Source organism: Schistocerca nitens, chromosome 12, assembly GCF_023898315.1.
Source record: "Schistocerca nitens isolate TAMUIC-IGC-003100 chromosome 12, iqSchNite1.1, whole genome shotgun sequence".
NCBI lineage: Eukaryota > Metazoa > Arthropoda > Insecta > Orthoptera > Acrididae > Schistocerca > Schistocerca nitens.
The window spans coordinates 98,479,413-98,498,620 of NC_064625.1; the positions used below are offsets into that span (position 1 = coordinate 98,479,413).

The 19,208-nt window shown below is 40.8% G+C and overlaps 1 protein-coding gene across 2 annotated transcripts in view; it reads right to left on the reverse strand.

The window, feature by feature from the left end:
• Window positions 1-19,208, reverse strand: part of LOC126215178 (D-ribitol-5-phosphate cytidylyltransferase-like) — a 53,118-nt gene that overhangs the window by 5,174 nt on the left and 28,736 nt on the right. For both annotated transcript variants that reach the window (XM_049941845.1, XM_049941844.1), the window contains exons 5-6: window positions 14,091-14,368; window positions 382-647 (exon numbers count right to left, since the gene is read on the reverse strand). In XM_049941845.1, the coding sequence (XP_049797802.1) occupies window positions 411-647; window positions 14,091-14,368 (515 nt within the window). In that variant the 3' untranslated portion in view covers window positions 382-410. The remainder of the gene's footprint in view (window positions 1-381; window positions 648-14,090; window positions 14,369-19,208) is intronic.

The following is a 19,208-nucleotide window of genomic DNA, read 5'->3' on the forward strand; positions in this document are numbered from 1 at the left end:
AGTGGGTTTCCAGAGTATGTATGTAGGTATAGAAATTGGACCAGCAACCTCATGTTTACAAGTTCAAAAATCTATGCAGGTAGGGATCGCTTTACCAAAGGGGTCAATATTTCTTTCTTTTCTTCTTTTTTTTTTTACTTAAAAGCTCTCAAAAATCATTTAAAACAATCAGTTTTACCAAATGTTTTTGAGAAGTGCATCATACTGTTTTAACAGATGGGAGGGCATTAACCTTTAAATCCTACAATCATGGGGAAAACTGAGGACAGGTAGTCCATAATGTCGCTTTGTCATATTTCGAATGATCAGTGATATAGAAAAGACAAGATATGCACACAAGAATACACTTTCATAGAGTGACAACAGCTTCCCTCCACTTACCTGTTCCTCCTCTCTATCCCGACTGACACTCAGAGAAACAGCGTCTGTCCCGAGAATGCGCGCGGGTCATCAGAGAGGACGAGGGCGGAGACGAGACGCGCGAGTCCGCGCTCCTCGCCGGCAGAGAGCCAGTGCACCACGACGACCGCCTTGCGCAACTTCTCGTGGTGGCGCGCCATGTGGCGGCCCGAGCGGTGCAGCTCCAGTGCCGACACACCACGCATGCCGTCCCCCTCCGGGTGCTCGATCACGTGCACGATGACACCCTGCCGACAGAAGTGTACCACAAACTGCCGCCTTGACCTACGTGACAACTCATTTTCGTATCAGTTACCGAATGGAGGAATCACCAAACAACTGCATATTGTATGTAATCTGGAATGATGGTCAGCTGTAGGCATACAAGTAATTTAAACTGCCTCAAAAGCAAGTGTGCTAGTTGTAATATTATCAGGAGTATCACAGCGTTCTACTTTGTGAGGTATTGGATTGTTCACTTATTTTGATGCCACAGTATCAGTCAGTACCTTTTGCAATTTTTGCATCCTATGCCATCCGTTTGTAAGCAAACAATTTAATTTTAGGTTGTTCATCTATATTTTCTAGAGGCAAAGTTTTACACAGTTTAAATGTGCTGTTCTGTTAGTTTGGGTGTATTTTTTCTGTAACGTTATTTATTTATTGTTTTATAATTGTACAGGGTGGTGAAAGGGATGTAGGCAGAAATGGAGATGTGATTGTCAGGAGTGACTGAGAGTCATAAGTACTAATAAACTGTATGCGATTATTGCAGTTTTGGCTTTACATTAGGACCCTTAGGAATGGATGTAGTTATACCCAGTCACATGGGTGACAGCGGTGACAGGAAAAAAAATAAAAATAAAAATATATAAAGATGATGTGACTTACCAAACGAAAGCGCTGGCACGTCGATAGACACACAAACATACACACAAAATTCAAGCTTTCGCAACAAACTGTTGCCTCATCAGGAAAGAGGGAAGGAGAGGGAAAGACGAAAGGATGTGGGTTTTAAGGGAGAGGGTAAGGAGTCATTCCAATCCCGGGAGCGGAAAGACTTACCTTAGGGGGAAAAAAGGATGGGTATACACTCGCACACACACACATATCCATCCACACATATACAAACACAAGCAGACATATTTAAAGATGTGGTTGGTGTCTTTGATGAAGGATGGGAGACTGCATGTAATGGGTTGAAGGTGTTGATCTACGTAGGCAGAGATACATTCTGTGGGGGCTTGGTAACCAGCTGCAATGGGGCGGCCGGGATGATTGGGTTTGTGAATTTTAGGAAGAAGGTAGAAGGTAGGGGTGCGGGGTGTCGGTGGGGTCAGGAGGTTGATGGAGTCAGGTGAAAGGTTTTGTAGGGGACCTAAGGTTGGGAATGACCAGCAACAAACTGTCCATTCGCATGAATGGACACAGGCAGACAGTGTTTGTTGGTAATGAGGATCACCCTGTGGCTAAACATGCCTTGGTGCATGGCCAGCACATCTTGGCACAGTGTTACACCGTCCGGGTTATCTGGATACTTCCCACTAACACCAACCTATCCGAACTCCGGAGATGGGAACTTGCTCTTCAATATATCCTCTCTTCCCGTTATCCACCAGGCCTCAATCTCCGCTAATTTCAAGTTGCCGCCACTCATACCTCACCTGTCATTCAACAACATCTTTGCCTCTGCACTTCTGCCTCGACTGACATCTCTGCCCAAACTCTTTGTCTAAATATGTCTGCATGTGTCTGTATATGTGTGGATGGATATGTGTGTGTGTGCGTCTGTATACCCGTCCTTTCTTCCCCCTAAGGTAAGTCTTTCCGCTCCCGGGATTGGAATGACTCCTTACCCTCTCCCTTAAAACCCACATCCTTTCGTCTTTCCCTCTCCTTCCCTCTTTCCTGATGAGGCAACAGTTTGTTGCGAAAGCTTGAATTTTGTGTGTATGTTTGTGTGTCTGTAGACCTGCCAGCACTTTCATTTGGTAAGTCACATCATCTTTGTTTTATATATATATATATATATATATATATATATATATATATATATATATATATAGAGGGAAACATTCCACGTGGGAATATATGTCTGGGTCAAATGCTGAATAATAGAGAGAAGCAGAGGTAAGTTGCAAGAGAGGGGGGCAGATGGCTTAAGCTATCTCCTCTATAGGAGGTGGTAATTACCAGATAGTGTAATTCTGAAGTCTGTCTCTGCAGACAGACATGGGAGGCACTCACGTGGCCTCTCTCTCAAGCCTCCTAATTCAATATTCAAAGAATGCTGCACTTAGTACAGGCTCTGTACTGTTTTTGCACTTTGATCCATCAATTCCAGCACTCATATGGTGGCATGTGTAACTAGTGATAAAAACTGGAAGACAATAAAAATTATTAACTTGCAGGGGCCCACATTGTAACTAACAACTGAGGTTGTAGATCATTTGGAAAGTTTTAAACTAGGTATACTAAAGGTCACACTGTGTCTCTGTAAATCAAATGAGTTTGAGTACAAATAATAATATTAATAACTCTGATATGAATTCTGTAGGTAGCACCTACATTACCCCTCATTATGAGGGGCACTCTGTCTGAACAGACCTCGGATGGCACAATGGTACTGCCCGACTGCCATGTCATCCTCACCTGATGAATGCAGATACGGAGAGGGGGTACGTGGTCAGCACACCGCTCTCCCGGCTGTTTTCAGTTTTCGTGACCGTACCCACTATTGCTCACTCAAGTAGCTCCTCAACTGGCATCACAGGGGCCGAGTGTACCCTGCTTGCCAACAGCACTCGGCAGATCTGGACAGTCACCGTCACCCATCCGAGTACCATCTGAGCCCGAGAGTGCTTAACTTCGGTGATCTGATGGGAACCACTGTTACCACTTGCAGCGAGGTCACTGGCTTATGCACGCTTCTACAGCCTTGCGTCTGTCCTCTAGCCATTCCTGCTTAGACATTTTGCACTTTTTGTCATCTCATTTTTTCATCGTCTGTAATCCGTTTCACCTGCTTCGTTTGCTACATTTTTATATTTTCACCTATCATAAGTTAGATTCAATATGTTGGGTGTTGTCCAATGATTTCTACTGGAACTAGTCTTTTTGAATATCTGATGCTCTGCTGCCTTCTCTATTTCATCTCTAAAAGCTACCCACTCATCTTCAACTGCATTGCTTTCCCCATGTTTCAGTCCAACATTGCCAAATGCTTGCTCTGAAACTCTCAGTAACTTCTGATTCCTTAAGTTTATCCACAGTCTATCTCCTTCACTTCTGTCCTTTTTGCAACTTCTTCACTCTTAGTCTGCAGTTTGTAACCAATAAATTATGGTCAGAGTACACATCTATCCCTGGAAATGTCTTACTGTTTTAAAGCCTGGTTTTGAAATCCCTGTCTTACCATTATATTGTCAATCTGAAACCTGCCAGTGACCCATGTCTCTTTCACACATACAACCTTCTTTCATGGTTTTTAAACCAAATGTTTACAATGATTAAATTTTGCTCTGTGCAAAATTATACCAGGTGGCTTCCCCTTTCACCCCTCTCTCCCAATGTTCTCCCACAACATTTCCTCCTCTTCCACTTACTACTACCAAATTCCAGTCTTCCACCACTATTAAATTTTCATCTCTTTTATCAATTTGAATTATTTCTCATCACACATTTTTTCAGCCTCTTCATCATCTGCAGAGCCAGTAGGTTACAACATGTACTACTGTGGTAGGTGTTCGCTTCCTGTCTACCTTTGTTAAGATAACGTATTCGTTTATTCAGTGTAGCTTACCGGGACTCCTACTTTCTTATCCATTGTTAGACCTACTCCTGTATCACCTCTGCCTCTTTTAGTATTCATAGCCTCATTCACCTGAAGGGAGATACTTTTCTTCCTGTCACTATACTTCACTAATTTCCTCTATACCCAATTCTTCAAGCTACCTACACAACTAAGTTATCTAACATTCCACACTTTGATCTGTAGAACATCTGTTTTGTTTCTCCTGATCACATCATCTCCCTCAGTGTTTGTTGCCTGGAGATCCAAATGAGGACTAATTTACCTCTGGGATGTTTTACTCAAGAGGATGCCTGCATCATTATGCCATAAATTAGAGCTGTATATCCTTAGGAAATATAATGGCTGTGTTACACTGTGGTTGAATCTATGGTACAGCTATGTGTCACACAGAGGCCTGCGAGCCATTCCACCGTGGCAAGGTCTGTGTTGTATTCTAATGGCCCTGGAGGCAGTATTAGTAGTAACCTCAGTCTTTATCAGTTGCTGCAGTTATCCATAATAATGAAGCCGCATAAATAAAAAATCTGCATAAATATTCAGTCATGGTGTGATAAAATTTCAAAGTGGTGCATAGATTGGCAACTTGCTTTTAATGTTTGAAAATTTAAAATCATCACTTCAAGAAAATTAAATAATATGTTACAATATAACTGCAATATCAATGAGTCACAAATTTGATTTGGCCAACTCATACAAATCCCTGGGTGTAACAATTTCTACGAATATGAAACCTAAGGATCACGTAGCCTCAATCAAAGGTAAGGTAGGTGGCAGACATTGGTTCAATGACAGGATATCATGAAAATGCAGTCTACAAGGGAGACCACTTACAAATCAATTACACTACCCATCATAGAGTATTGCTCAGGTGAGTGGGACCCATACCAAATAGGGCTAATAGGGAATATTGGATGCATGTAAAGAAAGCAAGCACAAATGGTCACATGTTTATCTGCCTCACTGAAGATCACCGAGGGGATGGTAAAAAAACTGAAACGGCAGACACTAGAAAATGGATGCAAACTGTTTGAAAATACTTCAAAATTAATTTGTTGACTGTGAATTCCTTGGCATCACCTATATTAGGTATAGATCTACTACCCAAAAGTGACATTAAAATTTGTGCTGGACTTGGGACTCAAACTCGGATTTCCTCTTACCGTGAGCGGTCACCTTAACCACTTCAGCTATTTGTGCACGCTCTCTGGACTGACACAAACTTCAATATATCACACTATCTATGTGGCCACTTATTTCATCACCAAATGCTCCCACCATTACGTGGATTCCCACAGCAGGGAGAACGAGATGATGAGGAGTTGAGACCAATTTTACTATCGAGTCCATGTAATGTTGTGAGCATTAGGTGATGAAATTAGTGGAGTACAATGGAGGATGTAGACAGTGTGACATATGGAAGTCTAAGTCAGTCCGGGGAGCATGCATGGATAGCCAAAATAGTTAAAGAGACCACTCATGATACATGGGATATTTGGGTTCAAGTGCTGGTCAAGTACAAATTTTCATGTCACTACTGAGTACCGTATTTACTCGAATCTAAGCCGCACTCGAATCTAAGCCGCACCTGAAAAATGAGACTCGAAATAAAGGAAAAAAAAAATTTCCCGAATCTAAGCCGCACCTGAAATTTGAGACTCGAAATTCAAGGGGAGAGAAAAGTTTAAGGCTGCACCTCCAAATCGAAACAAAACTGGCCCATTGTAATATGAGACACAATTTAGGTCGAATGGAAGACGATACAGCTACAGTAGTTTGGTTCGAGTCGTAAGCTTAGCAGTTAAGCTTTACCAGGTAGCCATTGCTATGTGTCATACGCTCCGTCCGTATTTATATGGGTACCCTTCCTTTTTCACGTGCTTCGTCTGGTTTGAATCGATTGCTTATTTTGCTTTGATCTGATAAGTGCCGTTTTCTTTGTTATAGGTGTTTACGTCACTCTAAGCTGAAAATGCATTACTGTACTGTGTAATGCATTGTTTGTCACATTTTGATAGTGCGTGTTTACGGCCTGTCGCCACTCGCGGCATGACTTGCTTTTGTGCGCGCTACCGCCGCTTAAAAAAAAAAGAGGAATCGTCTCATTAGCGAAACAATGGCAAGAGACTGCTATTTGTTGTTACTTACACTGCTGCTTTCTTTGATAATGATCAACAAGAACCAAATGCGTATGATAGAACATGCGTATGATAGAACATGTTCTGAACGAGAGTTTTGCGAAAATTTTCCTCTGTTTGAAAATCTTTGCGGCCGCTTCTTTAGTACATCAAATTCTGCACAGAAATTAGTCATCTCACATTTAAAATCTAGTCAGTTGCCGTGCTTCATTTCTGACTGTATCACTATTAGGCATAAGAATATAAACATGACACGATACGTTTATTCTTCCGCGTTTGCTGTTGTCTCACTCTAGTTTCGTAGTTTATTACGCAGACAGGATTTAAATGAGATAGCAGCAAACACGAAGGAATACATGGCAAAATGTTTATATTCGTATTATTCTTATGGTGAAGAGAATACTGCATGTGATTCACATTTCATCAGGTTCCTATTAGCAACCATCTCTTCTCACAGGTAGGAAAAAACTCGGAATGTAGAGTTGGCCATATTGACAAACATCCCTAACAGTCTTGCCAGTCGGATTTTCGTAGTACATTGAAATTCTGCTACATTCGAAGATGGGCAATACGGAATTTGTATTTACTTCGTTGGATAATGTATGAAAATGCAGTGGTCGAAACTCGGGGCGGAGAAAAAAAAAGCTCGTCTTCTACCTTTTTTTTAATTTATTTACTGATGCAGAGGTTTTGGCGCCAGTATTTATCTTTGTGCCCACAAAGCACGCTTGTGTAGCGCTACATGTATTCAACGGCAGAAGTTAGTTGTGGCGGCACCTATCAACATTTTTCAGAACTTCCGCTTGCTTTGCACTAGATTCTAAGCCGCAGGTGGTTTTTTGGATTACAAAAACCGGAAAAAAAGTGCGGCTTAGATTCGAGTAAATACGGTATTAAATCTACACCTGATACCACTTATATCAAAGAATTAGCAGTCAGCCAATTAATTTTGAAGTATTTAGTACAGCTGTGGATTGTCAACAGTGGCTGTTCTTTCAGACAGCCCATCAAAGCCCACTTGCAAAGTTTCACAATTGAGCTTTAAGTGAGGAATCTATGAATATAGTACAACTGCCTAAGTTCTGATGCCATAAGAATGGCACCTGTTACAACACATGCAGATGTGTTTACGCTACTGTTAATCCTGTATTCCATAAGTGACTGGGATAGGAAAGATCCCTCATATCTCATGGACTTCACAGTGGTTTGCAGAGCACAGATGTAGATTTCATCAACACTGTGTTTGAGAATTTATGTGGGCTTTGGTCAGCTTATCAAAGCGTCAGAAATGGAATCTTTTCAAGGGCAGACATGTATCATCAGTGTATTGGAGAACACCGTGACAGTATTTAGTGGGCAGGATACATTTCAGTCAGTTACTTTTGAACATCAATGACCATTAAGTGATATGTAGTAATTTGCAGGAATATAATTTCCTTTCTGAAGGTGAATTTATTAATGGCGAAACTTGTAGAATTTAGCATTTGCAACCACTGTAAGACTCAATCCAAGTGGCTAATCTGATTGAAAACCACTGTTTAAACCGAATAATAGTGAATAATACACGTGCCTCAAAAACAGGACTGTCTTAACTGGAACAGAACTCAGAAAAGAAAACCGGACTTAAGATTTGGAACATGGAATGTAAGATGTTTGTTCAGGCCAGGAATCATGCAAACTCTAGTCAGCCAACTAGCAAAACACACACTACAAATTGTGGCACTGCAGGAAATCAGATGGCCAGGAACAGGGTCTGTAAGAACAAGTACAGGAAGTATTCTACATGGAGATGGTGGTGACCACCGAGAATTTGGAACAGGCTTTTATGTCAGTAGCTCAGTGCTAAACTTGGTAAAAGAATTCAAATCCATAAATAACAGAATTTCATACATAACAATTGGTGGACAAAGCACAGATGTGACCTTTCTTAATGCACATGCTTCTTGTGAAGACAAAGATGAACTCATGAAAGAAGAATTCTATAGTCAACTGCATCTCACGTATGACTCACTGCCAAACCATAGTATGGGGACTTCAACACTATGGTAGGAAGAGAGACAACTTACAGGCCTGTCATTGAAAATGCCAGTTTACATAAAAAAGTAATGACACTGGTAGCCGTTTGATTACATTTGCTACAGATCACAACTTATGCATATCTAGTACCATGTTCCCCCATAAAAATATTCGTAAGGGGACATGGACATCACCTGATGGCCACACTGTGAACCAGATAGATCATGTATGTATCCAAAAACATTTTGCAAATTGCATCAAGGACACCAGGTCATACAAAGGAGCAGACTTTGACACTGATCATTTTCTAGTAATAGCTAAAATCAAAACCACCCTGAATGAAGCAGCCGCAAAAGTTTAGGGAAAACAGAAAAAACCTAACCGAGTACGGTTCAACCAGATAGGCGAAATAAAAACTGAGGAAAGAAGGAGAGCCAGAAAAGAGTGGTTAGAAAACATGAACAATATACAACTAAAAGAGAACTTCACTCGAATAAGGAAAGAAACATCAACAGTTCTCAGACAGGAAAAAAGGAAATATTACAATGACATACTTAACGAGGCAGAGGAGGATCTCACTCACCGCAGGACTAGACAAATGTATCAAAATGAGAAGAAATGTACCAAAAAGTATGTAAAGAAAGAACAGTTGATTAAAGATGAAAAGGGGAGAACACTAGTGAATGGAAAAGAGAGAAGGCAAAGATGCGCAGAATATTTCTCCCAGCTCCTAAATTGCAAAGAACCTAGAGAACTTCTTCCTCCTGAGTCCCCTCAAACTGTGGACACAGAAGTGACTACTCCCACTGAATATGAAATTACACAAATACTCCAAAAATTAAAAAATAATAAAGCGGCTGGGGAATACCGAATTGTTGCAGAGCTCATAAAAAATGGAGAACTTGACCTTGTAAGAACCATGGTAAGCCTCATACGGAAGGTCTGGGAGCAAGAAAGTCTCCCAGAAGTTTCGAAAATGGCCATCATTACTGAAAAAGAATGGCACCCTGGTATGTGACAATTATAGGGGAATATCTCTGCTAGATATCAGCTATGAAGTGCTATCTTTATGCCTCCTAAATAGGATACTACCACTTGCTGAAGAAGCTGTACCAGAGACTACCAATGTGGGTTTAGACGCAACAGATCAATGGTGGACCATCTATTTACCATACGTCAAACAACAGAGAAATGCTGGGAATATAATACAGACATGCACATGCTCTTCATTGACTTAAAAAAAAAAAAAAAAAAAAAAAAAAAAAAAAAAAAAAAAAAAAAAAAAACCTATTACAGTGTACACAGGGGGACTATAATCAGAGTACTAAAGGAATTTCAGTTTTCATCTAAAATAATCCGCTTGGTGGCAATGTGTCTAGAACAAACACTCTGTTAAGTGCAGACAAGTACTGGTCTATCAGAACAGTTCGAAGTTTGAGCTGGCCTCAGACAGGGAGACGCCCTCTCCCCTATATTATTCAACCTTGTGCTTGAAAAAATAGACCGGGAATTATGAAAACTGATCCCACTGGAATATCCCTAGCAACAAGTGTCAATGACTCGACTGGCATATGCAGATGATATAATCCTAGTCAGCGGTAGCAGAGAAGAGCTCAGAAGAATGGCAGGCTCGTACTGCAAGACTGCTAGTAGGACTGGCCTGCAAGTCAGTGAAGATACGACAGAAACGTGGTCCTGAGCAAGTCAGCGAGAGATGGGGACCCACTTACAGTGGACAATTTCCGATTCAAAAGGTCAAATACTTTCAAATACCTTGGTAGTCTCTGCAGTGATCAGAACCACTGTGAAATTGAAATAAATGCAAGAATTGTTGGAGGCAACAGAGCATACTTCAGCCTTTAGGATGTGTTGAAGAAAAGATCCTTGTCAAGAAGTTTTAAGATCAGGCTGTACCAAAGTATGGTTATGCCAGTGGTTATCTACAGTTGTGAAAGCCTCACCTTTAGGGGAAAAGATGAAGAGAAACTACTTGTTTTCAAACGAAAAATCCTCCGAAAAATATATGGTCCTGTGATAGATTCACAAACAGGGGAATGGAGAATTTGAAAATACCAAGAATTAAAAGAGCTTTACGCACAGCCTGACATTATAAAAAGAAGAAGGTTGACCTGGGCTGGACATGTAGCAAGGATGAATGAAGGGAGGATACCCCATGATGTGATTCTGGGAGCTGCAGCTGGAAGGAGGTACCACAGAAAAGATGCAAGGACAATATTCACAAGGACACCGAGGACATGGGACTAGGAGTGGGAGAGTGGTGGCAGGAAGCTCGCAACTGGGAACGATGGAGGAGGAGTGTGGAGCAGGCATATGGTCACTAAGGCCCAAGTCACAGATAAGTAAGTAAGTAAGATTATTAAGTTGCTTGATTTCTTGTATTGATATAAAAAAACAGTAAAATTTAGCAATTTATTTCACCATTTCATAAACAATTATTAGCCACGGTTCCCTATTCCAGAAGACAGAAATATGAGAACAACAGGTACACAGTAAGAACAACTCCTGTCCTGTGGTTCTGGTGCAGTGTCTACTTTACGTGATCAGTTGCCACATTTGATACGTAAATTAAGGTACAACGGTGTTGTACAGTCCTGAATTTTCCCTTGTGGAAGTAAGTAAGGGCCATTTTGATGTAACTTATACAACAGGAAGTCGATGAACTGACCAATACCAGTACATTATGAACCGTCTGCGTCTGACACCCCCATTTGTGCAGTCAAAAAGATTACTTTTTCTAAAACAAAGAAGTTACGCAGCATTCCAAAATATCGATTACTAAATAGTTCTCAAATATAGATACTGCCACAAGCTGTGCTGCAAGCAGTGTGGCACTGTGGTTAGTGTCGCTGATCAGTGTGCTGTGGGTTGCTAGTTCAAACCCCACCACCAACAGTTATCTGTATTTAGTATTTGTCATTTCCGGAAGGTTCTCAAAAGTTCCTACATTTTTAATGGTTGCATATTTGGGGATATTCAATGTTTGTCTAAACAGCAGCACTCTCCACCTGAGAGTTTAGTGCTGTTCTGTTCTGCTCTGCTCTGGCTGCACGTAATAAACATGTTTTCACTACTAAGTGTTGTACTTTCCCGATGATCCTGCTTTCAGATTTGGACTCGAGTCTGGATACCGTGTGACAATATAAATATGTGTTTCTCAGTTTAATAACAGTGAAATAACATTTTTCACATTATATGTAGCAAATAATGCAACACTAATGATGTATACTCCACTGTTTATTGTAACCAAAGTCTGCATATGTTTTGTGCAAAAAATGCAGTTATTAGAAAAACTAAAATAGACACAGATAAAACCTATTAAATAAATAATATATAAATGTGGGCAAGTGTTAGAAGTAGCAATATGTGAAAAAGAAATGTAGAATGTGACTAACGGAAAAACATTGAACAGTTATTACATAATTAATAATAAATATAAGAGCTAAATAATTTCTGATTAAAAAGTTTTTTAAAAAAATGCTGTACTGTAATGAAGTTAATCAAGATGGAACTTTGACTATTATGAGGTATTCTGCTGATTGTTGTTAGGGTATAAATGTATATGTGACAGAGGCCATGCGAGATTGATTTGACAAGCGGACTGCACATTTTTGTATAGCACATTTTTCAGATAAATGGAAATTTATGACAATAGTGTGAAGCTAGCTGCAAAAACCTGGACCAAAACATACAGCTATGGAAATAAGTTTTAAAATGGGCTTGCAGTTTAGTAATTTAACATTTCTGTCATTATTGCTGGCATGTGGTTATGTGTTATAGGTCGTAAACTGTAAAAACACTCGAGACAATTACACTGATGATAAATTATAATTTTTGGACATTTTAGACAGAATTCAAATGTTACACCAGCCATTTCATCTGCTCATAATTTCACAGTTTTCACAGACACATTTTTACTTCATTCAGATAAATTAAAGTTTTAATTTCTCAACTTCCCTGTTACCGACTTGACAGAAAATCCTAGGAAGTTCTGGTCTTACGTTAAATCAGTAAGTGGATCGAAACAGCATATCCAGACACTATGGGATGATAATAGCAATGAAACAGAGGATGACACGTGTAAAGCTGAAATACTAAACACCTTTTTCCAAAGCTGTTTCACAGAGGAAGACTGCACTGCAGTTCGTTCTCTACATCCTTGCACGAATGAAAAAATGGCTGACATCGAAATAAGTGTCCAAGGAATAGAAAAGCAACTGAAATCACTCAACAGAGGAAAGTCCACTGGACCTGACGGGATACCAATTTGATTCTACACAGAGTATGCGAAGGAACTTGCCCCCCTTCTAACAGCCATGTACTGCAAGTCTCTAGAGGAACGGAAGGTTCCAAATGATTGGAAAAGAGCACAGGTAGTCCCAGTCTTCAAGAAGGGTCATTGAGCAGATGCGCAAAACTATAGACCTATGTCTCTGACATCGATCTGTTGTAGAATTTTAGAACATGTTTTTTGCTCGCGTATCATGTCATTTCTGGAAACCCAGAACCTACTCTGTAGGAATCAACATGGATTCCGGAAACAGCGATCGTGTGAGACCCAACTCGCTTTATTTGTTCATGAGACCCAGAAAATATTAGATACAGGCTCCCAGGTAGATGCCATTTTCCTCGACTTCCGGAAGACGTTTGATACAGTTCCGCACTGTCGCCTGACAAACAAAGTAAGAGCCTACGGAATATCAGACCAGCTGTGTGGCTGGATTGAAGAGTTTTTAGCAAACAGAACACAGCATCTCGTTCTCAATGGAGAGACATCTACAGACATTAAAGTAACCTCTGGCATGCCACAGGTGAGTGTTATGGGACCATTGCTTTTCACAATATATATAAACGACCTAGTAGATAGTGTCGGAAGTTCCATGAGGCTTTTCGCGGATGATGCTGTAGTATACAGAGAAGTTGCAGCACTAGAAAATTGCAGCGAAGTGCAGGAAGATCTGCAGCAGGTAGGCACTTGGTGCAGGGAGTGGCAACTGACCCTTAATATAGACAAATGTAATGTATTGCGAATACAAAGAAAGAAGGATTCTTTATTGTATGATTATATGATAGCGGAACAAACACTGGTAGCAGTTGCTCCTGTAAAATATCTGGGAGTAAGCGTACGGAACGATTTGAAGTCGAATGATCATATAAAATTAATTGTTGGTAAGGCGGGTGCCAGGTTGAGATTCATTGGGAGAGTCCTTAGAAATTGTAGTCCATCAACAAATGATGTGGCTTACAAAACACTCGTTTGACCTATACTTGAGTATTTCTCATCAGTGTGGGATCTGTACCAGGTCGGGTTGGCAGAGGAGTAGAGAAGATCCAAAGAAGAGCGGCGCGATTCGTCACAGGGTTATTAGGTAAGCGTTACCGAGATGTTTAGCAAGCTCAAGTGGCAGACACTGCAAGAGAGGCGCTCTGCATCGCAGTGTAGCTTGCTGTCCAGGTTCTGAGAGGGTGTGTTTCTGGATCAGATATCGAATAAATTGCTTCCCCCTACTTATACCTCTCGATGAGGTCATGAATGTAAAATTAGAGAGATTCGAATGCGCACGGAGGCTTTCCGGCAGTCATTCTTCCGGCGAACCATACGCGACTGGAACAGGAAAGGGAGGCAATGACAGTGGCATGTAAAGTGCCCTCCGCCACACCCCGTTGGGTGGCTTGTGGAGTATAAATGTAGATGTAGATGTACACACCTGCTTCTCAACATCGAGCACCGTGGCCAGGTCGAGCAGCTGCCCGTCCTGCGAAATCTCGTGCACGTGGAAAAAGACCACCGTGTTGTACGTGGAGGTGACCGCCGGTGCCGCCGCGGCTGTGGCGGGCGGGGTGCCGGGCGGGGAGTCCCCGGGCTCCGGGAGGCTACCAGTCGTGATGCGCGCCAGCTCACCCACCCGCGGGGTCAGCTCCTCCGCGAGCAGCCGTGCCGCCTCTGTGTCTGCCGCCGCCACCACGCACACGCGTGTGCTGCGCTCTGCAGAGACGGGCGACTGTCATTCAACTCCGGTATGCAGTGGTATAAATAGAGGGTTATTTTAAAAGGCTGTCGGTGTCTAGAGGCAACGGAAAACATAAGATTATTATTGTTGCAGCAATGGATAGGCAAAGCTTCCAAGTATGGTTCGGCACAGAGTATACTGCGGACCATTAAAATTACAATACCGTGAAGACAGCATGTAACAAATGTCAAATTGACACCGAGAGTACCACATATTCGAATATGCAAAAGATTGTCATTTCAGCACAACCACAGAAAGCAAGGAGTAATGCCATCTACAAGCTGCATATAGGAATGATTATGCAGTGAGTTTCTCTTTTATAAATTGCACCTGTATATTGGTTGTTTGTGAGCAAAATGTGTTATGCATTGTGTTAGGTGGAAAAGGCATCTACTGTCATATGTCAGAATTCAGGAGTGGCATTACTGTGGCCTATTGTGACTGTCGTTTGTGATTTCATATTGCTGCTCATTTTGATTGACATCTCACAACTATAATTGATGGGTTCAGGAGCGGCATACTAAATACTGTGTATTTAGTGAATGAGAGAACAGACAGTGTATGCTCAGACACACAGGATCATACAGGCACACTATGTATCTCAGGTTAGGAAATGGGTTGTTTGCAACAAGACAATTATTTACACAGCGTCTGTAGAAGCACAGACTGTCAGCATGGCAATCCTCATTTTGTCTTCCCTTGCCACAGCAGCACAATGTGGCTGTGGGAAAGTGCAGACCTATCAAGCTATCTTTACAAACCACCAACTCTTGTTCATGTCCTATAAGTTTTGTTCATTGTTTCAAATCATAGAAGCTACCCCTTCAGTTTCAGTGTACCAACAAACTGTACGCATTGTATGACAAAGTTCTTTGCACTTAAATAAAAATATTAGTTCTGTGCAGGCTGCTATCAGTTTCATCACAAACTTTGCAGTTCAGTGAATAAAGCTGCTATGTGGGCTACTGAGTGCAGTACGCATGCTGTTTACTGAGACTGAACTGATGTTACTGGTTGATATGGTATCTTCCTCATATAATGTCATCTGTACGGTCAACATAGTTTTATAGTAATACCAACTATTGTTGTCAAGTACAAAATCTATCACTTTCCAAGTTTCAACAATAGCTGCATTACTTCTCACAATGAGATCTTATGGACGGACAATCTTTGAATTTCTTAGTATTTATAGCACTTGCAGATCATTTCCAAGACATAAATTCCCTAAACCAGTAGTACAAAACACACACATGTACGCACACTGTAAATCATTAATGCAGTCTTCAGTCATCAGTAGCCAAGTGAGCAACGTAAAAGCTTGGGAATTGTATAGTCACTGATTCAGTTCTCACTGGCAGTAATATTATTTTTCTTTCTATTTAAATTCCACATTTGTTAGCAAATAAAAACGTTGATTAATGAACAGTGAATCATATTTTTAAATAAAAAGTCCATCTTTTTATTTTTAATTACTGGTCATATGAAAAATTAAAATTTGATAAATACATGCAAAATACCCTGTTGTTAAATGAGAAACATTATGCACGTCAGCAATACTGTTCAATCTCTAAAAATAAAAGACTATTTTATTCTTTATTTGGGGTTTCGCATTTTCACACCAAGTTTTTCTTTATTGTGAATACTGGTATTTTCATGCAGTTTGTAATTAAACATAAAAAGATGTTAATATTATTATTAAAATGTAATTCAATATTTGTTAACTAACTTTTCTATTTGCAAATAAAAAGGTAACTTGAACCAGGAAAAAAGGGCGACTTGCTGTTAGCAAGGTTCGAATCGGCAACTTCACGATTACAAAACTTTTACAATATTGCAGCACCTGAGTTATTCTGATTATGATGCAAAGTTCCTTTGGACATGCATGCAGGTCCAAAGGAACAGGCACTGTGACAACTACAACTGTTATAAAATACAGTCCGGCATGGATTTTCATTATTGTCATTCGATTGTACAGCTGATGTTTGGGATGCAGCGTCTGCGGCTAACCGACCGCTTTCTATGGAGTAGGGCCGGGGTTGTTCCTCAGTTAAGTAATGGTGCCACAGTACTTTAGCTTTTTATGTTTGACCATGCCTTATTCTGGCATGTATTAGTTTATTTTATGCTTCTGAAGAAGGCTAGATTACTCTAGCTGAAACCTGGGCAAAGACCAGTAACTTTTCGCAACTGAGGCGGATCTTTGATGTATTAATTTATCACAGCTGCTGACAGGGCTGCAACATGTTAAAAATTCTTATAAATATGACAGTGCTACCGACCTGACCATGTCTTCATTTTACTTTTTCACGTGACAGAGTACACAATTTTGTCATCGCTGTATGTCAGTGTGTCTGGCATAATTTCTTTGCGCTTTGTCATTCAATATGAAATGGACAGATGATGTTTCAATATACGGTCCATGCTTGATGTCGACTCTGTGTCTTCACACTTTGCTGTGGAACTGTTCTGTCACTGCAGATTGCAGCAAATAATATAAATAAATATTCCTGTCTATCCTAATGTGCATCATAAATCCAGAACAAGATAACTAATAAGGGAAAACTGTCATAGGTCACTCTCTGATATAGTTGAAACTCAGCAGTGTGAAAGAAGGGTGAAAATGAAGGGACACCTGTTCTGGCTCATGTGCCCAGACATAATAGTTTCCAAGGAAATGGCAGTCAAAGCTTCGATGCCACTTCATCAGTCCTCTTGTTCGGCATGTATCCAAGTAAGTTGGTATTGGAGCGGCCAGGAGCATAGTTTCGAATTTCTACATCCTGTGTTCAAATCCAGTCTTGTGTTTTTTTTTTTGGTTGTCACAAAAGTATGTGACATCAATATTTTTTGTGACATCTTGAAATACAATGGAATTATTGAAAAAAGAAGTAAGCATTTAAATGGTATTAAAAACAGCCTTTACCATCACAACTGGAATGGATTAAGGCATTCCAGAAATCTGTTGCCAACAGTAATTGTTTGTCTCTAATAAGTCAGTGGCAAATTTTGTCATTTTGTCCAATAAGACTTAAACCAAGTACAGGGCTATTACAAATGATTGAAGCGATGTCATAAATTCACGGTAGCTCCATTCATTGACATATGGTCACGACACACTACAGATACGTAGAAAAACTCATAAAGTTTTGTTCAGCTGAAGCCGCACTTCAGGTTTCTGCCGCCAGAGCGCTCGAGAGCGCAGTGAGACAAAATGGCGACAAGAGCCAAGAAAGCGTATGTCCTGCTTGAAATGCACTCACATCAGTCAGTCATAACAGTGCAACGACACTCCAGGACGAAGTTCAACAAAGATCCACCAACTGCTAACTCCATTCGGCGATGGTATGCGCAGTTTAAAGCTTCTGGATGCCTCTGTAAGGGGAAAACAACGGGTCGGCCTGCAGTGAGCGAAGAAACGGTTGAACGCGTGCGGGCAAGTTTCACGCGTAGCCCGCGGACGTCGACGAACAAAGCAAGCAGGGAGCTAAACGTACCACAGCCGACGGTTTGGAAAATCTTACGGAAAAGGCTAAAGCAGAAGCCTTACCATTTACAATTGCTACAAGCCCTGACACCCGATGACAAAGTCAAACGCTTTGAATTTTCGGTGCGGTTGCAACAGCTCATGGAAGAGGATGCGTTCAGTGCGAAATTTGTTTTCAGTGACGAAGCAACATTTTTTCTTAATGCTGAAGTGAACAGACACAATGTGCGAATCTGGGAGGTAGAGAATCCTCACGCATTCGTGCAGCAAATTCGCAATTCACCAAAAGTTAACGTGTTTTGTGCAATCTCACAGTTTAAAGTTTACGGTCCCTTTTTCTTCTGCGAAAAAAACGTTACAGGACACGTGTATCTGGACATGCTGGAAAATTGGCTCATGCCACAACTGGAGACCGACAGCGCCGACTTCATCTTTCAACAGGATGGTGCTCCACCGCACTTCCATCATGATGTTCGGCATTTCTTAAACAGGAGATTATAAAACCGATGGATCGGTCGTGGTGGAGATCATGATCAGCAATTCATGTCATGGCCTCCACGCTCTCCCGACTTAACCCCATGTGATTTCTTTCTGTGGGGTTATGTGAAAGATTCTGTGTTTAAACCTCCTCTACAAAGAAACGTGCCAGAACTGCGAGCTCGCATCAACGATGCTTTTGAACTCATTGATGGGGACATGCTACGCCGAGTGTGGGAGGAACTTGAATACGGCTTGATGTCTGCCGAATCACTAAAGGGGCACATATCGAACATTTGTGAATGCCTAAAAAAACTTTTTGTATGTGTGTGCAAAGCATTGTGAAAATATCTCAAATAATAAAGTTATTGTAGAGCTGTGAAATCGCTTCAATCATTTGTAATAACCCTGTAATAGAATGGCAATGGCCACAAAATTGGGGAGCTCACAGAAGAAACCACTCATCAGTTTTTGGAAAAGTTTTCCAAACTTACATAAAAATGAGGTCGTTTCTCTACATTATTGACTTAAGTAGTGGACAAAGTCATCACTCCTTACATGATTGGCTGTTAGTTGATGAAATAGGAAAACCGAACTTTTCATTTAAAGTAATTCCACCAAAAGTGTATGCCTTTTTGTTAATCATGTGATGTATACTTTTACTGAAAAGTGATGAATGGCATTCGCGGATTATAGAAGAGTCCTGTTTCCCTTGCACAGCAAAGGGAAATCACAAGTAGAAGTGATGTTATTAAAATACACGGTTTGATACACATCAATATCAGGTTCCAGCTATTGAAAAAATGCTTGAATATGCATAGTTCACCCTGAATCATTACCAGATTGCGAGGTAT